Raw genomic sequence first — 17,981 nt, forward strand, 5'->3', positions numbered from 1 at the left:
AATGGGTTATTCTGCGCTGGCGCAGCATTTCCGGATCCTACTGGAATCACTAGGGAAGACTTTTTGGTGGTAGCTCCGCCCACCCTCTATATAGGCAGGAGGTCTTCCTGCCCTTTTTCAGTTCCTTTTGTCCACCGTGTGAGCAGCTTAGGAACCTCGCTCAGGAATCGCTCCTTCCTTAGCTTTCGCTTTCGTTTACTGCATTGCTAACTTTGCTTGTCTCTGACTACTCTTTGGATTGTGATTTGGACTTGGTTTGGACTCTGGTTAACAGCAACAACTCGGACGCCTGACAATTATTTTGCCCTCTGGCCCTTTTTCAAGCACACTCTTTTAAAAAGTGCCCTGAATGTGGGACTAACATCCCGGCTCAAGACGGACACTCTTTGTGCTTCCTTTGCCTCGGAGAGGGTCACTTTTCTGCCTCTTGCTCTCACTGCATGGCCTTTACTCCACAGGCCAGGAAGAACAGAGAGATGTGGCTCAGGTCCATGCTCTACGCACAAATCCTGAAGCCTCCTTCCACCTCCAGAGCCTTTGCCAAGGCTTCGGCTGCTAAAGGCAAGCTCCCATCTGTGGCTCCAGGGGTCCCTGCCAAGGCTATTGCAGCTGAGGGCACTATCCCTTTGTCTCCTCCGAAGGTCCCTGCCAAGGCTACTGCTGCCGACCTCACGCCTCAAGCCAAACAGGCCATTGAAGAGCTCCCCTTCAACGTAACGGGACTCTTTCACAAAGATACTGATGAGAAGCTTGACTTCAAGAATAAGATGAAAAACACACCCCGCAAATACGGTATGCCTTCTTCCTCTACCTCTTGTACTTCTTTTTCTCAACGCCGCTCGGGATGGCAAAGGCCTCCCTACCCCACCAACCAAGGTAGAGTCAACCAGTCTACGGACTACCAGCAACAGAATTTCCCCCCTCAACAACAGCAGGGAAAATGCCAACCAAAACAAAAGTACAAACAACCCTTCCAAAAAAAGGACTCAGATCAAGGCAAGCACCGCTTCTGAGATCCCCCAGCGCACTCTGTCCCATCAACTCCCTTTGAGGATCGTTTGGCTCACTTCCACCACGCTTGGGCCTCTATGACATCCAACTCCTGGGTGCTTTCCATCATCTGTTGGGGTTATGCCCTGAAGCTTCAATCCTCACCCCCAAGAGGGATCATTCTCACACACATCCCCAGAAACCCTTCTCGACGAAGTGTACTCCTTGCTTCAAAAAGGGGCCATTGAGCCTGTCCCCCCATCCCGGACCCGACACTATCTTTTCTCCAGATACTTCATTGTTTCAAAGGCCACTGGTGGCCCATCTTGGACTTGCATTTTCTCAACTCCTTTATTGCCTACAGACATTTCCGTATGGTAACCTTGGCCTCCATTTTGCCTCTCCTGCAGGAGTCAGATTGGTTCGTGACCTTGGATCTCCGGGATGCTTATATCCATAGCAGCATCCGGAAAGACCATTAGGACCTTCTCGCCTCTTTGGTCAACTTCTTTCGGTACCATGTACTGCCCTTTGGACTGTCCACCGCTCTGAGAGTTTTCACAAAGTGCATGGCGGTCGTGGCCACATATCTCCATCAATAGAACATCATCTTCCCTTACCTTGACGATTGGTTGTTTGTGGCCCCGTCCCAGCAGATGCTTATCTCCCATCTTCAGATGGCACTTTCCCTCCTTTGTCTTTTGGGACTCAGGATCAACATGGAAAAGTCCTCCCTCTGTCCCACTCAAAGGGTGCACTTCATAGGAGCCATCTTGGACTCCACGACCTGCAGAGCCTACCTGCCTCATGACAGGTTTCTCAACCTCAGGTCTGCAATTCTTCACTGCCTTTTCCCCCGGTGCATGACTGCCTGAACAGCTCAGGTCGCCCTGGGCCATATGGCATCCATGACATTTGTCACGCTGCCTCTTCATGAGTCCCTTCCAGTCTTGGCCTCCTCTCGAGGTCCGTCACCCGCTCTCTCCGCTGGTGGCTCAATGCACACAACGTTTTGGTGGGCATCCCCTTTGTGCCTCCACAGCCACAAACCTCACTGACCACCGATGCCTCAAACACAGGCCGGGGAGCCCATTCAGAGAATTTCTCTGTCCACGGGAGATGGTGTCCCAAAGAACACCAACTCCATATCAATGTGCTCGAGATGTTGGCAGTCAAAAAAGTCTTGAAGGCCTTCGAGCCCTTCCTGCAGGACCAGGTTGTCCTCCTCACGGACAATACCACTGTGATGTATTACATCAGCAAGCAGGGCGGTACCAGATCGGTCACCCTCCTGGACCTAACTCTTCAAATCTGGAACTGGTGCATCCGGAAACGGATCACTCTGCAAGCCATACATCTCCCTGGAGAAAACAACGAGCTTGCAGACTAACTGAGCAGGACTCCAGACTCCTGTCACAAGTGGCAACTGAACCCTCAGGTCGCCCACCACCTCTTCTCTCTGTGGGGAACGCCGAACGTCGACCTTTTTGCCTCTCATCTCAACACTCAATGCAACCACTTCTGTTCCAGGCTCCCTTCACCTCGGTCCCGAGGGGACGCCTTCCTCTTCCAGTGGTCCGGCAAAAAGTTCTATGCCTTCCCTCCATTCCCTCTCATCACCAGAGTGGTAGCAAAGCTATGCATTGACAGATCTGATTTTGGCCCTTGCCACTCCGTCTGGACCTCCTGACCTTTCACAACGCTCAGGTTCGACACCTGGACGTCGACACTCTCCCCCTCGTGGCTTGGAGGATCCAGCCTTGACTGACCTCTCGGTACCGGTCTGAGAAATTATCTTGGCTTCTCGGAGGCCCTTCACTTAGCGCTCCTACGCCTCTAAATGGGCAAAATTTTTGGCTTTCCTGACTTCAAAGGGACTCACCTCCTTGGAGGTTAATGTCTCTATTGCCTTGGACTTCCTCCATCAGCTCTCAGCATCTGGACTCTCCATTTTGTCCTTGAAATGCTACCTCAGGCCATTTGTGCCCACTTCCAATTTTCAGGCCGTCCCTCCTTCTTCACCGACCCACTCATGAAGAAATTCCTCAAAGGCCTTACCAACCTCAAACCACCAGCAGTAATCCCTACTCCCTCTTGGACCTGCACCTTGTTCTGGCAGCACTCGTTACCTCACCCTTTGAATCTCTGGCTTCCTGTGACCTCAGGCTTCTCACTTGGAAGACAGACTTCTTGATAGCCATCACCTCGGCACGCCGTGCCAGTGAACTTTGCGTCCTCCGTACGGACTCTCCATACTTGAAATTTTTAAGGACAAGGTTGTCCTCCATCCGGACATTTCCTTCCATCCAAAGGTGATGTCCACCTTCCATCTCAATCAGGACGTTGTTCTCCCAAAGCTAGCCCCAAACCCGACCACCGACACCGAGCGCAGACTCCACTCCCTCTATGTCAGACAGGCGCTAGATTTCTACCTCAACCGGACTGCGTCCTCTCATTCCACCAGACTTTTCGTCTGCTACTCCAACCCCAACATGGGACTTCCACTCACACCTCAACATTTCTCCAAATGGGTGACTTCCACAATCCTTCTCTCTTACGAGATTTTTGGGAAGACTCCTGCTGCTCGAATTCAAGCCCATTCCACCAGGGCGGTAGCTTCATCTTCAGCCTTCCTCTCTGGAATTTCCTTGGAGGACATTTGCAAGGCTGCGGTGTGGTCACAACCTCTGACCTTTATCAAGCACTACAGACTTGATACCAGACACTGACATGAAGCAGTCTTTGGCAGAGCTGTTCTCCTTTCCGGACTTCATTAAGGTTAGTTGGCACTTGTCAAATCATGACACTCATGCTGTTTCTGGTTTAATTATTGTTTATTGCCAGGACACTCCCTCCTCCACAATGGGAGAAGCTTGCCAGTCTAACCCATTTGTGTGCTTCACATAAACCACAAGAAGGACAGGTTGCTTACCTGTAACTGTAGTTCTTCGAATGGTCATCCACACAAATCCCCCCCATATTCCCCTCTGTCGTGTCCTTCTCTCTTCCTTGTTTGCTCTTATGGCAGACCATTTTTGGAACTGAGAAAGGGCGGGAAGACCTCCTACCTATATAGAGGTTGGGCGGAGCTACCGCCAAAAAGTCGTCCCTAGTGATTCCAGTAGGATCCAGAAATGCTGCGCAGGCACAGAATAACCCATTTGTGTGGATTCGCAGATGACCACTCGAAGAACTACAGTTACAGGTAAGCAACCTGTCCTTCATAAGACAGTATGTGTGTGTGTGTGTGAGATTGTGGTTTGTGTCTTGAATAGTAAATATGTTTAACTGTGGTAGAAACTGATCCTCTGTGACATGAAGCATTTTGTTTTGTCTTTATTATAAAGAAAGCTGGTACCTCCTTCGGAGAAAAAAGATTTAAACCGCTTAGGGTGTGCTTAAGTGCACTGATAAATGGTATAGAAATGTACTTGTTATTGCTATTGCTGTCTAGAGTACTGTGCAAGACAGCGATAAAAGCAACTGCCTAGACTTCAGTGACAATTTTAAAGTTGTAATAGCTGAAGCTTCGACTTCTGTATAGAACACTGTTAATTAATAATTACCTTTGACACAAAGTAGCAAAAAGCTGATCTGCTTCTAACTGTAAAGTGCAAAAGGAAGCAGTGCAATTGTTATCAAGGGTGCACATTGCTTCACTTTCTATGCTAGCTTCCCTTAGGTATGCAATTTGCTTTCTAGGCTTTATTGAAATTTTCGATTTTGTGAGGGAGGTGGGCAGGGACACACCTCTCCTACAACAATGTTGTTAATCTGCTCTGCTTCCTTGCCCTTCTCCTCTACTCATTACTTTCTCATTTTGCCTACAGTGGGTCTTAGAGTGGTCTAACCAGTGAACTCTTACAAGGATAAAATAGCCACAGATTTGAGGGCTGTTATTCCCCATGACTACAGTGCTTTCAACTGCCTCTTTAAAACTATGACACTGTGCTAAGACAACATTCTGACTGATTTAGCTGATACCTTTGAATGAGCAGAATGTAGATTTTCTGTATGAAACTTTTTAGACTATTAGAAAACATTTAAAGTGACTTAAAGTTAGATCACCAAGGAGCCTAAAACAATATAGTTTTTATTTTGCCAGATGTCTAAAACTGAAATCATAAATTTCTAAATCTTGTGCATAGGACATGCTGATATTTTAGGGTGTGGTGAAGTGGCGGTGTGGTGAGGTTGGCAGGGCCAATAAAATATTTTCTTTGTCTTTCATAAGCCAATGTTTTCATAATAGTTTGGTAACTTACTGCTGGCTGTAACTTTCAAATTTCATTAAGATGCTTTAGCATCTGAAATTTAATATTATACACCTGGAATGGAAAAATCTTTGCTTAAAACATTAAATTGTTGGGAGGGATAAAAAGTTTTTAAGTTCCACTAATTTCTGAATGATTGTGCATGTGTGGTGGTTGGGGGTATACATGCCATGCCCATTTAAAAAAAAAAATTGGGCAGTTTACCTAGTGGGGAATATGGGGAGGTCTAAATGACCTCTTGTGGCTAAAAAGACAGTCAAAACCCAGTCCATTTCTGATTTTGAAAAATGAGCATTCAAAATGTTAAGTTCGGCAAGGATTCCCAGGGTATGTCTGATACAACTCACTTGTTACAACAGCCCTATTGGCTGCCAGTTTGTTTTGCACACCATTCAAAGTGCCAGTTTTGATCTATGTAGCCCTATACAGTTTGGGTCCAGGCTGACAGTCTGCATCTCTCCTGGCTGGACCCTGAGATCTGCAAGAGAGGCCCTTCTCTCAGGCCTGCCACCTTTATAGGTACAACTCAGGGGAACATGAGAGAGGGCCTTCTCAGTGGCAACCCCTACATTTTGGAATTCCTTCCCTAGAAGTAATTTAAAAACAAACAAACAAATGGCCTGTCAATGGAAGAACAGCAAGGAGGGTGCCATTCTAGCTTCTAGGGAGGCTACAATGGCCTCCTCCTTGCTGTTCTTCCATTGGCAGGCCATTAAAAAAAAACAATTCAGGCAGGCTTTCAGATTTGAGGATGGGCTGCAAGTGCTTTGTTTTAAATTGTATTGTTTATTGTTTAAAATCTTTTAGAGTCTGCTTTTAATACAATTCTTAGTTTAGTTCACTTTTAATGTGTCTTTGTGTTTTTAATTACATCTTTTTGTATGTTTTTAATTGTAATCTTCTAAATGTGTAAGCCGCTTTGAATCTCAGAAACTGCTGCTGCAAAACAGACGTGGAGGTCCCATATGGCCCCAGGGGTACCCTAGTCTAAAAGTGTTGTGTGCAAAGTAAAAGTTATTTTAGTAATTCTTCTCAAATAACATGAGTCCCCCCTTCCTCCATTTTCAAAAATATATTTTAATCTCTTGCTTTAGCATTTCATCTACCCCATTTTTCCTTCATGGGAATTAAACAGAACTATCACTGTTTCGTTTGGCCGTAGGATGTCATAGGAAGTGCTCTTGTATCAAGTCGGATTGTTGCCCCATACAGCCCAATAGGGCTAACTCTGACTGGCAGTACCTTTCCCAATTTTTAGGCAGGATTCTTTCCCAGCCTGGCATTCGAAGGGGGAGGGGGCGTCTTCCATCCAAATACTAACCAGGTCCAACCCTGTATAGCATCCAAAATCAGATGATATTGTTCATTATTGTGAACTCTGACAAACAGCAGTTCTCCAAAAGGTGCAACATTCATTTACTGTGGCATCTGAGGCCCATGGGCAGGATTGGCAGGGAGGTTTCTATGAATTAGTTTTGAGAAAAGCTATTTTTGTTCTTTGATTTCCTTAACTGTATTTTTCTGGAGAGGGGGTCCATACCTTTCATACTCTGAGCCATCCACAACCCAAGAAAGGTTAAGATGAGAGGATGAGAGAGAGATCATATGTAAGTGCTAAGAAATGTGTGACTGTCGATAAGCTGTTGGACCACACCCATCATGCTTAGATTGTATGCCATGGGCAGGTTTACTTTATCTATTTTATTGTTTGTATGTACAGTGCTGTGTAAATCTACAGCGCTATATAAATAAAGCATAATAATGATGATGATGATGACGCTTCATTATTGGCTATATTGATGGAAGTTTCAAACAAACATGAGTATGGCCAAAGGTTGCCCACTTCCACTATATTTATTTGGAAGTAAGTCCAACAATATTAAGTGGGTATCACTCACATATAAGTGAACTTTCTGTGTGTCATTTTTATTCGCTGTCTGCTAAGATCTCATTCCAACTGTAAAACATTTAACTGCTCCTATTTTGTTCATATGCATTTCAAAAGTTTTATATTTTGCAAATTTTGAGTTCTTTCTTGTATTTGGCAAACAAGTCATATATTTTCTAGTTAACACAGCAGTTATGTTATTCTGTCTTGAGATATTATAGAGCTAGTTTGGGGCTGAACCTATGGCATGTAATATAGCTCATGCACAGTCCATATAGACAGTAAAAGGTTTCTGTCATATGATAAGGTCACCATCATTAATTTTCAAATTATAAGGAGAGACTTGCCGGTTTGTAATGGTCATTATTGCAATATTATGTGTTGTGGATCCTGCCTGCACATAGAATGAACTGTGATCTTAATTAGAACTTTGACAAGCCCTCTCTGATAAAATGATGAGATTATTCGTAATTGATGTCACAATCAATTACCATTTGGTTCATCACAAGCCTACTAACAGGTCTAGCCTTAGTGCTGGCCCCAGGATGTTGATGAGTGTGTGGCTGCCCTGTTCATGCTGTTACTGCGACAGCAGGGCAGATTTTCAGTCAACATCCTAATGACCTCTTTTGAAGTCTATTAAATTAATGACCCTGTCACATTGGCCTAACCTCTTCCATCTTCATTTGGAGGATTTTTTTGTGTTGCAAACTAGTGTTTTTGGAGCACGTGAAAGAATAGATACTTGGATTTCTCCCTGCCCCCATGTGCTATCTACCTCTGTCTAGAGAAGTGTAAAATTATTCATTCAGTGTGTCTGCATGTTGAAAGATAAAATGACACTGTATTAGTCGGAAATATCTGTATTTTCTGTCAACTACATGTTATTTAATTTTGATATCTCCCAGGTACCTAAAGGACATGTTTGGTTAGAAGGTGATAATCTCAGAAATTCTACAGATTCCAGGTGTTATGGTCCTGTTCCATATGGATTGATAAGAGGACGCATTTGCTTTAAGGTATTCTCCTGCAATCTAAAATGTGTTAATTTAACAGTTTCTATAGTCTTGGAGCCCTAAACTACCACCATCAGACACGTTCATTACCTGGTGATGAACACTGGGGTGTTAAAATGTTACAAGAGAACATGATTTCAAGTCCCTACTGTGTTTAAAGATATATACAACATTGGCTAACTGAAGCAAAAAGTAAGAATTTCCTTATAGTGTATAGTGTGTTGAATCCAAGTCTTGTATCCAGTGTGTATCAAGATGTGACCAGAAAATATAAATTTAATTCCTTTGTGATACTATGGAGTTTATCGCATAGTAAAAAAACACACGACTTATCTTGTTCGGTTTGAATCCTTTTCCGGGATGCAGCCGGGTTCTACCACATGCACTTTGCCACCAATGCCACCTTCCGACTACATCTTGCCTAAAACCCAGCTAAAATCTGTCCGCAGGTGACCAATTTGCAAAGTCGCAAAGCTCCCCAACTTTGCAAATTGGCCAGCTGAGGGCGGATTCTAGCCTAGTTTTAGGTGGGATGCAACCAGGCAGTGGCATTGCCGGCATTTTTCATGTGATAATACCTGGCTGCATCACGAATTAGGGTTTAAAACGGCAGCAGTAAAACGGTTTATTCTTGAATGCGATAAACTCCTATGTTTCCATATACCTTCCATGAAAAAGGATGTATGGTGAAACATGTCAAAATCTTATGTTTGCACTGGATAGTTTCCAACCCTGCTTCAACTCCTAAAAACCTCCATGTGTCAGGGTAACTTTTAGGTGTGTGTATGAATGGCATGCAGGGCAAATAATAGTCACCCTGTGCCAAAGTTGGAAGGTGTTTCCCTATGGATAGCACACACATGGCATTGTTTTGAGTACGGATTCTTAAGAAGACTCTACTACCTACTTTAGTTACCCTATACTCCTGTACCCTGACTTCTCTTTTTAAGCCAGTGATTGAGTTGTAATAGGACCTGCTTACTAAGTTGACTCAGGAAACTTTAGTGAAGGATTTTGCTAAATGTTAACTTTAAAAAAAGTCAGCCAATACTGGATCAGTATTACATTTGACAATATAAATGGTGGTGTAGGACTTTTTGTGGAAGCCATGCTATTTTTTATTCAGCATCAGTTATTCTTCTATATATTTAAATAATTTTGTTTTTAAAGCATTCTCTCATTTTAACTCGGAGCAGAAGTTGGGTTAAATCATTTTTAATCTCACCTGAACCCTTCTTAAAAACTAGTTTTATACTGGCTTCCTTCTTACCATTCTGTAAGAGGACAACATTTATTGTCACAAAATGTTTTTGTTAGAAGATAGCAGTTTACATTTTGGGTTGTTTACCTATTACTGGGTGTATGCTATCAAAACTAAGCTACTCAGTCAGTTCTCAAATTGCACTTCTAGTTATACCTAGCTCTTCTCATACTCTCATACCTCTAGCATTTGTTCTAGGTAGAGTATCTGGCTTGCAGAGGAGTGTCAGTGACCTGAGCACATCACACGGATCATAGACCATTCACCTCTGCCATTGATTTTACTATGGAAGAGTATCTGAAGCCAGTGTCTCTCACTAGTGGTGGTAAGGGGATGGGGAGATGTAATTCTCTGCATATGTGATCCAGACCCTTTGCCTCTGGTGGTATGAATGAGTATCTGTAATTGTAAAAACACTCTGCTAAACCACAGCAGATAGGTGATTCCCACTTTAACTCTTAAGCTGAAATGGGAATTAAGATGGAGAAAACCAAATCAGACCCATGTCCTATAACTTAACATATTTGTTTTTATTTTCACAGCTGTGGCCTCTGACAGATTTTGGATTCCTACGTGCAAGTCCCAACAGTCACAGGATTTGTAATGACTGACTTACTCTCAATAGTTTATTTTCAGTTTTTATTGGCTTGTAAAAAAACAAAACAATGTGTGTATATTTATGTACAATAAACAACATTGTTTAATTAAGACAATTTTCATTTATCCCACATACATTTTTCCAACATTATAACCGCAGAGAGCACCACAGTAACTACATATGAAACTTGATATTTATAAGTTATATAGTTCTTGATGGGGTTGTTCATAACTATTATTGCATATGGTGGAAATAAGATCAGCTTTTCTTAATGAGAAGAATATTATTTCAGTTACATAGCATTATTCATTAGTGTGATTCAGTATGCTAATTTATTTGCATCCGCTTGAAAAGTAGTACACTCGGAGAGTAGGCAATCTAGTGCCTAATGGGTGTGGCTCTGTAAGATACTTTTGCTTTGGAAAGTCCATAAAATCTGATTGGTATGGCCAATGTCAGACATTATGGTAGCTGTGTAACACATCTGGTGAACACCACGTTCCCTAATTTTGGTTCATAGCTACCATATATTGCATTAAATTTGATTTAAAACTGCAACATATCTCTTTTCATGAGGACACTTTCCAATTCAACATTTCTGACCCAGTTAAAATTGCCTGTGGGTTACAGGATGCAATATTCTCAGAAAGCAGTAATCACTATATTGGAATATAAAGCATTATGGAACTCTGATTTTAAAAAGGCTGTGCAACTGTGCAGGGGGCCAATTTCCCCAAAGACATTCCTCCTCCACAGGCTACATTTCCTGGCACCAAAAATATCTCTCATTTTTCTTCAGTGTCCCTCTCAAAATGTCAACTAGAATTTTGTATCCTGTTGCCATTTTAAGAGGAATGCCAATGAAAACAGAGGTACTGGGGGTTCTGGAAGGGGCAGAGTATTTTGCACATTTTGAAGGTTTAAAGGATTTCTGTGTGGTTTGGGCACAAATAACCAAAATGTAACCAAAATTTGGCATCAGGAAGATTTGACAGGCTGGCAGGTGACTTCAGGAACTGCATGCAGCCCACAGGTCACACTTTCTCCAGCCCAATATAAAGGAGCAAAATAAATTAAGTACTATGCACTAAGACATAGATAGCACAAACTGAAATGGTTTTAATTACAAATGTTTTACACTGTGCATTTTACAGCATAATTTCCATGGGATTTCAGATACAGATATAAACATCTTTGTTTACACCAGGAGTAGGGAACCATAGGGTTCTCCAGATGCTGTTGAATTGCAGCTCCCAGAAGCCCTACACATCCCAGCCAGAGGTGAGAGGGGAGTGCAGCTGCAGTCCAATAACATCTAAAGTATTACACCATTCCTACCCTTGCTCTCTTACACTTTGCATTTTTCTAACATTATATTCATGTGGTAAATTCATTGTACTAATTGTCTTCCTACTTACACCTTCTGTATTCTCTGTATATTCAAATCAGATAAGTCATTGGGTCATCTCAGAATCTCTATAAGCAGTGAACAGGTGTTGCAGCTTACTAATGACCCATCTTCAGCTTCATTTTTGGAGATAATGTATTTTCCACCACATCGGCATATGAGAGAATACCTTTGATCACCTGTTAAAACAAAATGCAGTAACTGTAAATGAGTTCTCATGTGCCTCTGAAATCCTTCCTAAATACTATATACTGAGCATGGAAACATCTGTCTTACCACTAATCATAAATGTGAAAGAAAACTATTTTCAAAACTAACTGATAAATATAAGAAGTTCCTGAAGACAGAAGATTATAAGAAAGCTCAAATTTACCTTTATAACAGAATCAATGTACAATTGTTCCTTCACATGTGCTGGGGTTAGGGGTACAGGGCCTCTGTGAAAGTGAAAAATACTGCAAGTAAATAAACAGTACTTTTTTTAACCTGAGAGAACTCTTCTCTAGAAATGTCTAGGTCCTCCAGCAGAATTCTGTGAAGAACATCTGCCAGAATTTGACCACAGAATCATGTTGCAGGACCTACGAATGCCTAGAAAAGTGTTTTCTCTAGGAATCTTTAGGCCCTCCAATGCAATTCTATGATACCTTCCAGCAGAATTTCTCTGCAGGGCCTAGAGATACCTAGAAAGGGCATATTAATCAAATCTGCAAATCCACAAATGTGAAGGGGTGAGTATACACTTGTTTTTGGACTCATACTTACAATGTGCAGTATCTATATTGTTCCTCCCAATACTTCAGTGAAACACATACACCTCAAATATACTTTATATGTATACATTACTATGGCGCGTTACAAACACGCGCATAGTACGCGCTCCGTGCGTACTAGGGTTAGGAAGATCCGTCTCTTCCTCACGGCCCCCAATCCTAGTATGCGCAGAGTGCATAAGAGATGGTGCCGCCTGTCCACATGGGGGCTGCCATCTTTACGTAGCGGACGCTCTGCGTCCGCACGTCGCGCCCCAGATATGACGCCGTGAGTGCGCGACTAGCACCTCGCGGCGTCACATCCGGGACACAGGAAGGAGTGTGATTTTCGCCCTCCTTCTTTGCTGCGTCCGGGAACCGCACCGTTTGGCTGCTGCGGTTCCCGGATGCAGCAACCAGCGGCGGCAAGCAGACTGCCACAATCCGGCGGTCTGTAACGCACCTAAGTTCCACACCAGCTTGTCTGTCTACATTTTTCTGTGAACAGCTTTTCTGGCCCAGGTTGGAAGATCAGCGAAGTTTGTTAGACTGATGTGAGAAATCCTCACAATTCTCTTTCCCATAGGAGCTACAGAAAAGAAAACCTTAGTAAAAATTTTACATGTGTAGGCTTCAATGCATTTGTGACTTAGCTGTCATACTAATACCTTCCTCCTTCTTACATCTGTCTGCAGGATTACAGCCCCACACACTTAATGAGAAGCTGCTAGTGCACATTTCATACTAACAAAAATACTTAAAAGTCTTAGCATATTGAACTGAAGTAGGCAAATCCTGTGTTATAGATCATTAGTAAATTTGAATTAAAATTAAAATCCATGGCAGAGATGGCATGTTCGGAACATTACAAATTCCCCTGACATAAAATGGGTGTGGCTCTATAAGAAGTACAAAAAATGGTAATCCAAATTATTAAGGGGCATTTGGGGATTTTTATGTAAAGAAAAAGACAACAAAGACCTGGGCAGACCAATTTTGTTTAAAGCTATGAACTGTATGGAGTATATAGATTGGGTGTGTCCCAAAGGCTGTGCAAGGCTATTTTTGAGGTTCACCCCACCCAGTGTTCCCCAAATTTCTTTTTCTAAACATATTTTGCCATGTTCCCCCTCCTCTGTTCTAGATACAAGAGAAAAACATGAAGTGGGCTTGAACTAGACTTCTGGTTGCAGTCTTGTTCTAAAAATCCCTCTTTTGTATCTAAAAAGGGCCCAAAACCATGACAAATTTGTTCTTGCCCTTTTGCCCCCCCCCTTTTTTTTTTTAAAGAAAAGATCAGGGATAGAGGCTGGGAAGTGGGGCAGCCCTCCAAGGTCCCCTGAGAAACCCCTCAGGAGGTCTTGGAAGACTACACTCTTCCTCTGCACCCTCATGCCGACAAAAACTAAAACAGGCCTTGATCAGAAGTTTAGTCCTGCTTTTTAAAAAAGGTCTCACTTCAAGGCTAGAATGGCACAAGGGGGCTTAAAACATGGCAAAAATGCAGTCCCTAGAGGGCATTTGGGGGCAAAACATTTTTTCAATCCAAGGGCCCTGAAGAGACACACTTTGCCCAACTCCGGTTAAAAGAGAAGGAGGTAGTGCTGGGAGGAAATGAATCATTGATCTGATAAGGGGCAGAACTGTCAGCTAATAGCTTTATATAGCTGTTTGCATAGTGCTGGTGTGCTTGTGAGCAAAGATGAAAAGGGCATGCTGCAGGAATACAGATTAAGTGTGCCATATTAATTTTCTTGCCAAAGGATGAAGACAGCAAGGGCTAGGATCCTGTTAAGGCATAATGCACTTTTTCATGGTTGTGCAGTGCTAGATCTTTAGGCTATGTCTGAAGCAAGGGGTAGCAGAAGAAGATAAAAGGAGGAGGAGATAAACTACTGGAACAAAGGCAGAACCTTGCTCAGACCTTGCCTGATCTTCTAAAAAAAAAAACCAGTATTAAAACTCACGAATAATAATAAAGTGGGGGACTGCACCTAGTATTTCACATGTACAGTCAGCCTTCCACATCCACTGATCCTTTATCCATAGATTAACTATCCACAATTTGAAAATATTCCAAAAGTATATAAATTCCAAAAAGCATACCTTGATTTTGCCATTTTATATAAGGGACACCATTTTACTATGCCAATGTATATAATGGGACTTGAACGTTCACAAATTTTGGTATCCAAGGGGGTCCTGGGGGAAAAAAACCAATGGATACCAAGGGCCCACTGTATTCAAGTCTCCAGAACCAGTTGAACTGCATCCAAGGATACTAAAGGAACTCACCAATATAATCTTAGACCTCTGTCTAACATCAGAATATTCTGGAAGAACTTGTGAAGCTCCTGCAGAAGGGAGGTCAGCAAATATTCCAATCTTTTAAAAGGGCAGCAGAGGTGGTGGTGGTGGCGGCGGGGGGATTAGGATGACTGAACAGTCAGCCTGACATCAATACCAAGGAAAGTTCTAGAATAGATCATTATACTGTTGGTGTGCGAGTACTTAAATGCTCTGATTACTAAAAGTACTGAGTTACAAGCTCTTTGATCGGTCTTTTTTGGGATAGAGTTACAAGTTTTGCAGATCGCAGTGCTGTGGATGCAGTATTGGTTGATTTCAACATAGCTTTCAGGAGGTTCCCGGGATATTATTGCAGTCACGCTGGGCCAGATCATTGATTCTCAGACATACTGATGTAAGAGAATGGATTTTCCTAAAGTGCTATAGACAGGTACCCTATTTGAACCAACTATAACTACTTCTTTCCTGGATGTCTCATGGACTGACAGCAGGGACCACCACTTTGAATAGAACTGGGCTAGAAGATGCTACTATTAGGGGAACAGAACTGAACTAAAAGAGTGCTCACTAATGAGGAACTCCTCACCCTCAACAAAAATTACAAGTGGAGTGTTGCAGGATCCTGTTAATGACTTGGGTAAATGAACAGACAGCACAGGCATTAAATTTGTAGATGACACTGAAGTGGTAGAGACAGCAGTACAGTGGTCCCTCCACATTCACTGCGGTTAGGAGTAAAGGACCTCCATGAATGTGGAAAAAATGCAATTAAAACAACACTATTCTTTTTACCTAAGAGAAAACCTCTCTAGGAATCTCCAAGTCCTCCAGTGTAACTCTATGGTCAACATCTGCCAGAAATTGACCACAGAATCATGTTGGAGGACCTACAAATGCCTAGAAACCACTCTATTCTTGGACACCCTGGATCCTGTACTAGGAGGAAGGCAGGATATAAATAAAATAAAATAATAATACATATTCTGCTTTGGTCAGATTCCCACGTCCAGTTCTAGATGCCACTCTGAAAAATAAGCTCCATGAGGAAGTTGAGTATGTTTGATATCCAGAAATGAAGACAGAGATGAACAAGGAAAGTAGAGAAAGCTTGTTTTCTGCGGCACCACATGGTAACACTGAAACCAGTCCTGTAGCAGTATCTTTACTTGTATTGTACTTTACAGGTAGAAGATGGATTTTGTTGGGGGGGGGGGAGGGGGTTATGCATGTCAAATGTGGCTACACCAGTCATTCTCAAACTGGAGAGCAGGATCCAGGGGGTGGGGGCACGAAATTTGGAGGCTCTGATCCCCTCTCAAACCTTTTTCTCCTCCTGGAGGGGAAGAAAAAGGCAAAGTGATTGCCTGGAACCTTTTATAAAAACATTAAATATAAGTGTGTGAATGAAAATATGCACACTAAACAAACAAAATATTTTTATGCATATACTATGTTGAGGGGGGGGATTATATCTCCATGTAGATGTACTGGGAGTTACATTAGGAATCCAGTTAGCATAAGACCTAATAAATGCTTCTCACCCATAGTTTGTCCATCATGTGAGGACAGGAGAACTGAGTCCCACCCCTCTGTCATTGGTTTTGTCATGTGATGCATCTGCAGGGAAAAGGGTCCTAGTCCTAGAAAATGAGGAGCCATGCTTGTATGGAAAGTGTATGTTTAATTGGAAACCTCTCTTTTACAGATAAATCACCTTCTATGTAAGAGAAACAATGACAGCAAGGCTTGTCAATCCCTCTGCTTGTGTGATGAACAAACAAAGGTATAAAGTAATAGGATGACACTACCAAATGCAATGATGAAGCATATGGATACATTTGGGCTCCATTTTCAGAAGCACTGTAGCTCTGAACAGTACATGAGGTGAAAAATCGTGGGGGAGGGCTGTGGTTCTTATTTCCTGCTTCCAACCTTCTTAAATAAATCTGGCAAACAGTCTTAGAAACAGACCGACAGAGCAGATGGATTTGGTGAATTCCTCATTACGATGTTTCTTATTCTTATATTAACATTTTAGTGTACACATAAATCAATTTCCCATATCTTACTTTGATTCCAGGTCATATCTTCAAGTAAAACTTGAGCATCCACTGGCCATCCTTGTGTTAATTCATGGTCTATGAGAAAACAGGAATACACACATTCAGTTCCAATAGCGTAAAACAAAAATGAGGTTCGAAGTTCATAACATTATCTAAGGTTGCATCTGCACTGCAACAATAAAGCAGTCTGCCACCACTTTAACTGCCATGGTTCAATGATATGGAATTCTGAGATTTGTAGTAAGTGAGATATTTTGTCTTCTCTGTCAGAGAGCTCTGATGCTTCAACAAATCACAAATTCCAGGATTCCAAAGCTTTGAGCCATGGAAGTTAAAAGTGTTGTCAAACTGCATTATTTCTGCAGTACAGATGAACCCTGAGCTATGCATCTCACTGTTGGAGAAAACATAGATAACATAACAGACAGAAACCTCAATTTTCTGCATTATTGGTAGATGTAAGCCAAACAGGAGAGACAAATCTCAAGACAGTTCTTGGCAAATAAGTTTTCTAGCAATAAGATTTAGGGGTTCAAATTTGTTCTAATAATTTAGTTGCATATGCCTGTGTGTCTGTGGAAGTCTGATTTAATCAGTGAGTAATACTGGTTTTTAAAGCAACAGTGGCACAAAGTCATGGTTCTGTTACTCAACAGTAAGTGTAAATACCGTATTTTCCGGCCTACAAGACGACTTTTGAGCCCAGAAAAATGTTCCCCAAAGTCCTCGGCAGGGAAGCCTTCTCTCAAAGGCAAAGGAGCGTTCTCCTCCGTTCCCTCCCTCCCTCCCTTTCTTTTCCCCTCCTTCCTTCTCTCCCTCCCTCCCTCCTTCCTTCCTTGCTCCCTCCCCTCCTTTCCCTTCCTGTCCTTGGATGGCAGAAGGTCTCTCTACTTTCCCTCCTGACTCGCAGTGTTGCCAATGTGGTGACTTTCACACAAAAATGGGGGTTTTAAAGAGCTTTGGGTGTGATTTTGGTGCCTGGCTCTATTTCAGGGCAGATTTGGTGACTTGCCCATTTCGGCTCCAGCAGCCTGAGAGTGAGGCTGGCTACAGAGCAACCAATCCTTTGGAGTCACACACTCACAGTTTTCAGCCAATCAGAGAGAGGGCTGGAGAGTAGTCGCCACCCCACCCTCAGAAAAGGGTCTCTCTCTCTTTCTTAGCCCCTGAGTCCCTCTGAGAGCCAGGCTACAAAGCAACCAATCCTGTTTGGATGGAGTCACACTAACAGCCAATCAGAGAGAGGACAGTGGTTGACCCCCCCCCGCCCTCACAAACTACAATTCCCAGGATTCCCTGGTTTTTCAAGGGAATTGCCTCCATGCTTCCAGATCCCAGCCCCAGAGATAGAGTCTACAGTAAATCAGTGTTGCCAATTTAAGTCCACTTCTGCAGGTGCATTTGGATTTAATAATAACAAT

General features: G+C 42.7%; 2 protein-coding genes across 7 annotated transcripts in view; one reads left to right on the forward strand and one right to left on the reverse strand.

The window, feature by feature from the left end:
* Positions 1-10,129, forward strand: part of LOC149314511 (mitochondrial inner membrane protease subunit 1-like) — a 58,767-nt gene extending 48,638 nt beyond the window's left edge. For both annotated transcript variants that reach the window (XM_089521302.1, XM_089521301.1), the window contains exons 5-6: positions 8,061-8,171; positions 9,972-10,129. In XM_089521302.1, the coding sequence (XP_089377428.1) occupies positions 8,061-8,171; positions 9,972-10,040 (180 nt within the window). In that variant the 3' untranslated portion in view covers positions 10,041-10,129. The remainder of the gene's footprint in view (positions 1-8,060; positions 8,172-9,971) is intronic.
* The window catches only part of LOC149314512 (dnaJ homolog subfamily C member 24-like), an 80,197-nt gene that overhangs the window by 3,859 nt on the left and 58,357 nt on the right, over positions 1-17,981 (reverse strand). For 2 of the 5 annotated variants that reach the window (XM_089521305.1, XM_089521303.1), the window contains 2 exons: positions 16,567-16,635; positions 10,071-11,614 (listed from right to left, as the gene is read on the reverse strand). In XM_089521305.1, coding sequence (XP_089377431.1) covers positions 11,490-11,614; positions 16,567-16,635 — 194 coding nt within the window. In that variant the 3' untranslated portion in view covers positions 10,071-11,489. Of the gene's footprint in view, positions 1-10,070; positions 11,615-11,808; positions 11,873-14,482; positions 14,663-16,566; positions 16,636-17,981 lie in introns of those variants that run through there. The other 3 variants (XM_089521306.1, XR_016280932.1, XM_089521304.1) reach the window with 3 other exon arrangements.

Source organism: Sceloporus occidentalis, unplaced genomic scaffold, assembly GCF_023333645.1.
Source record: "Sceloporus occidentalis isolate IW3139 unplaced genomic scaffold, rSceOcc1.0.p SCAF_4, whole genome shotgun sequence".
NCBI classification, from domain to species: Eukaryota; Metazoa; Chordata; class Lepidosauria; order Squamata; family Phrynosomatidae; genus Sceloporus; species Sceloporus occidentalis.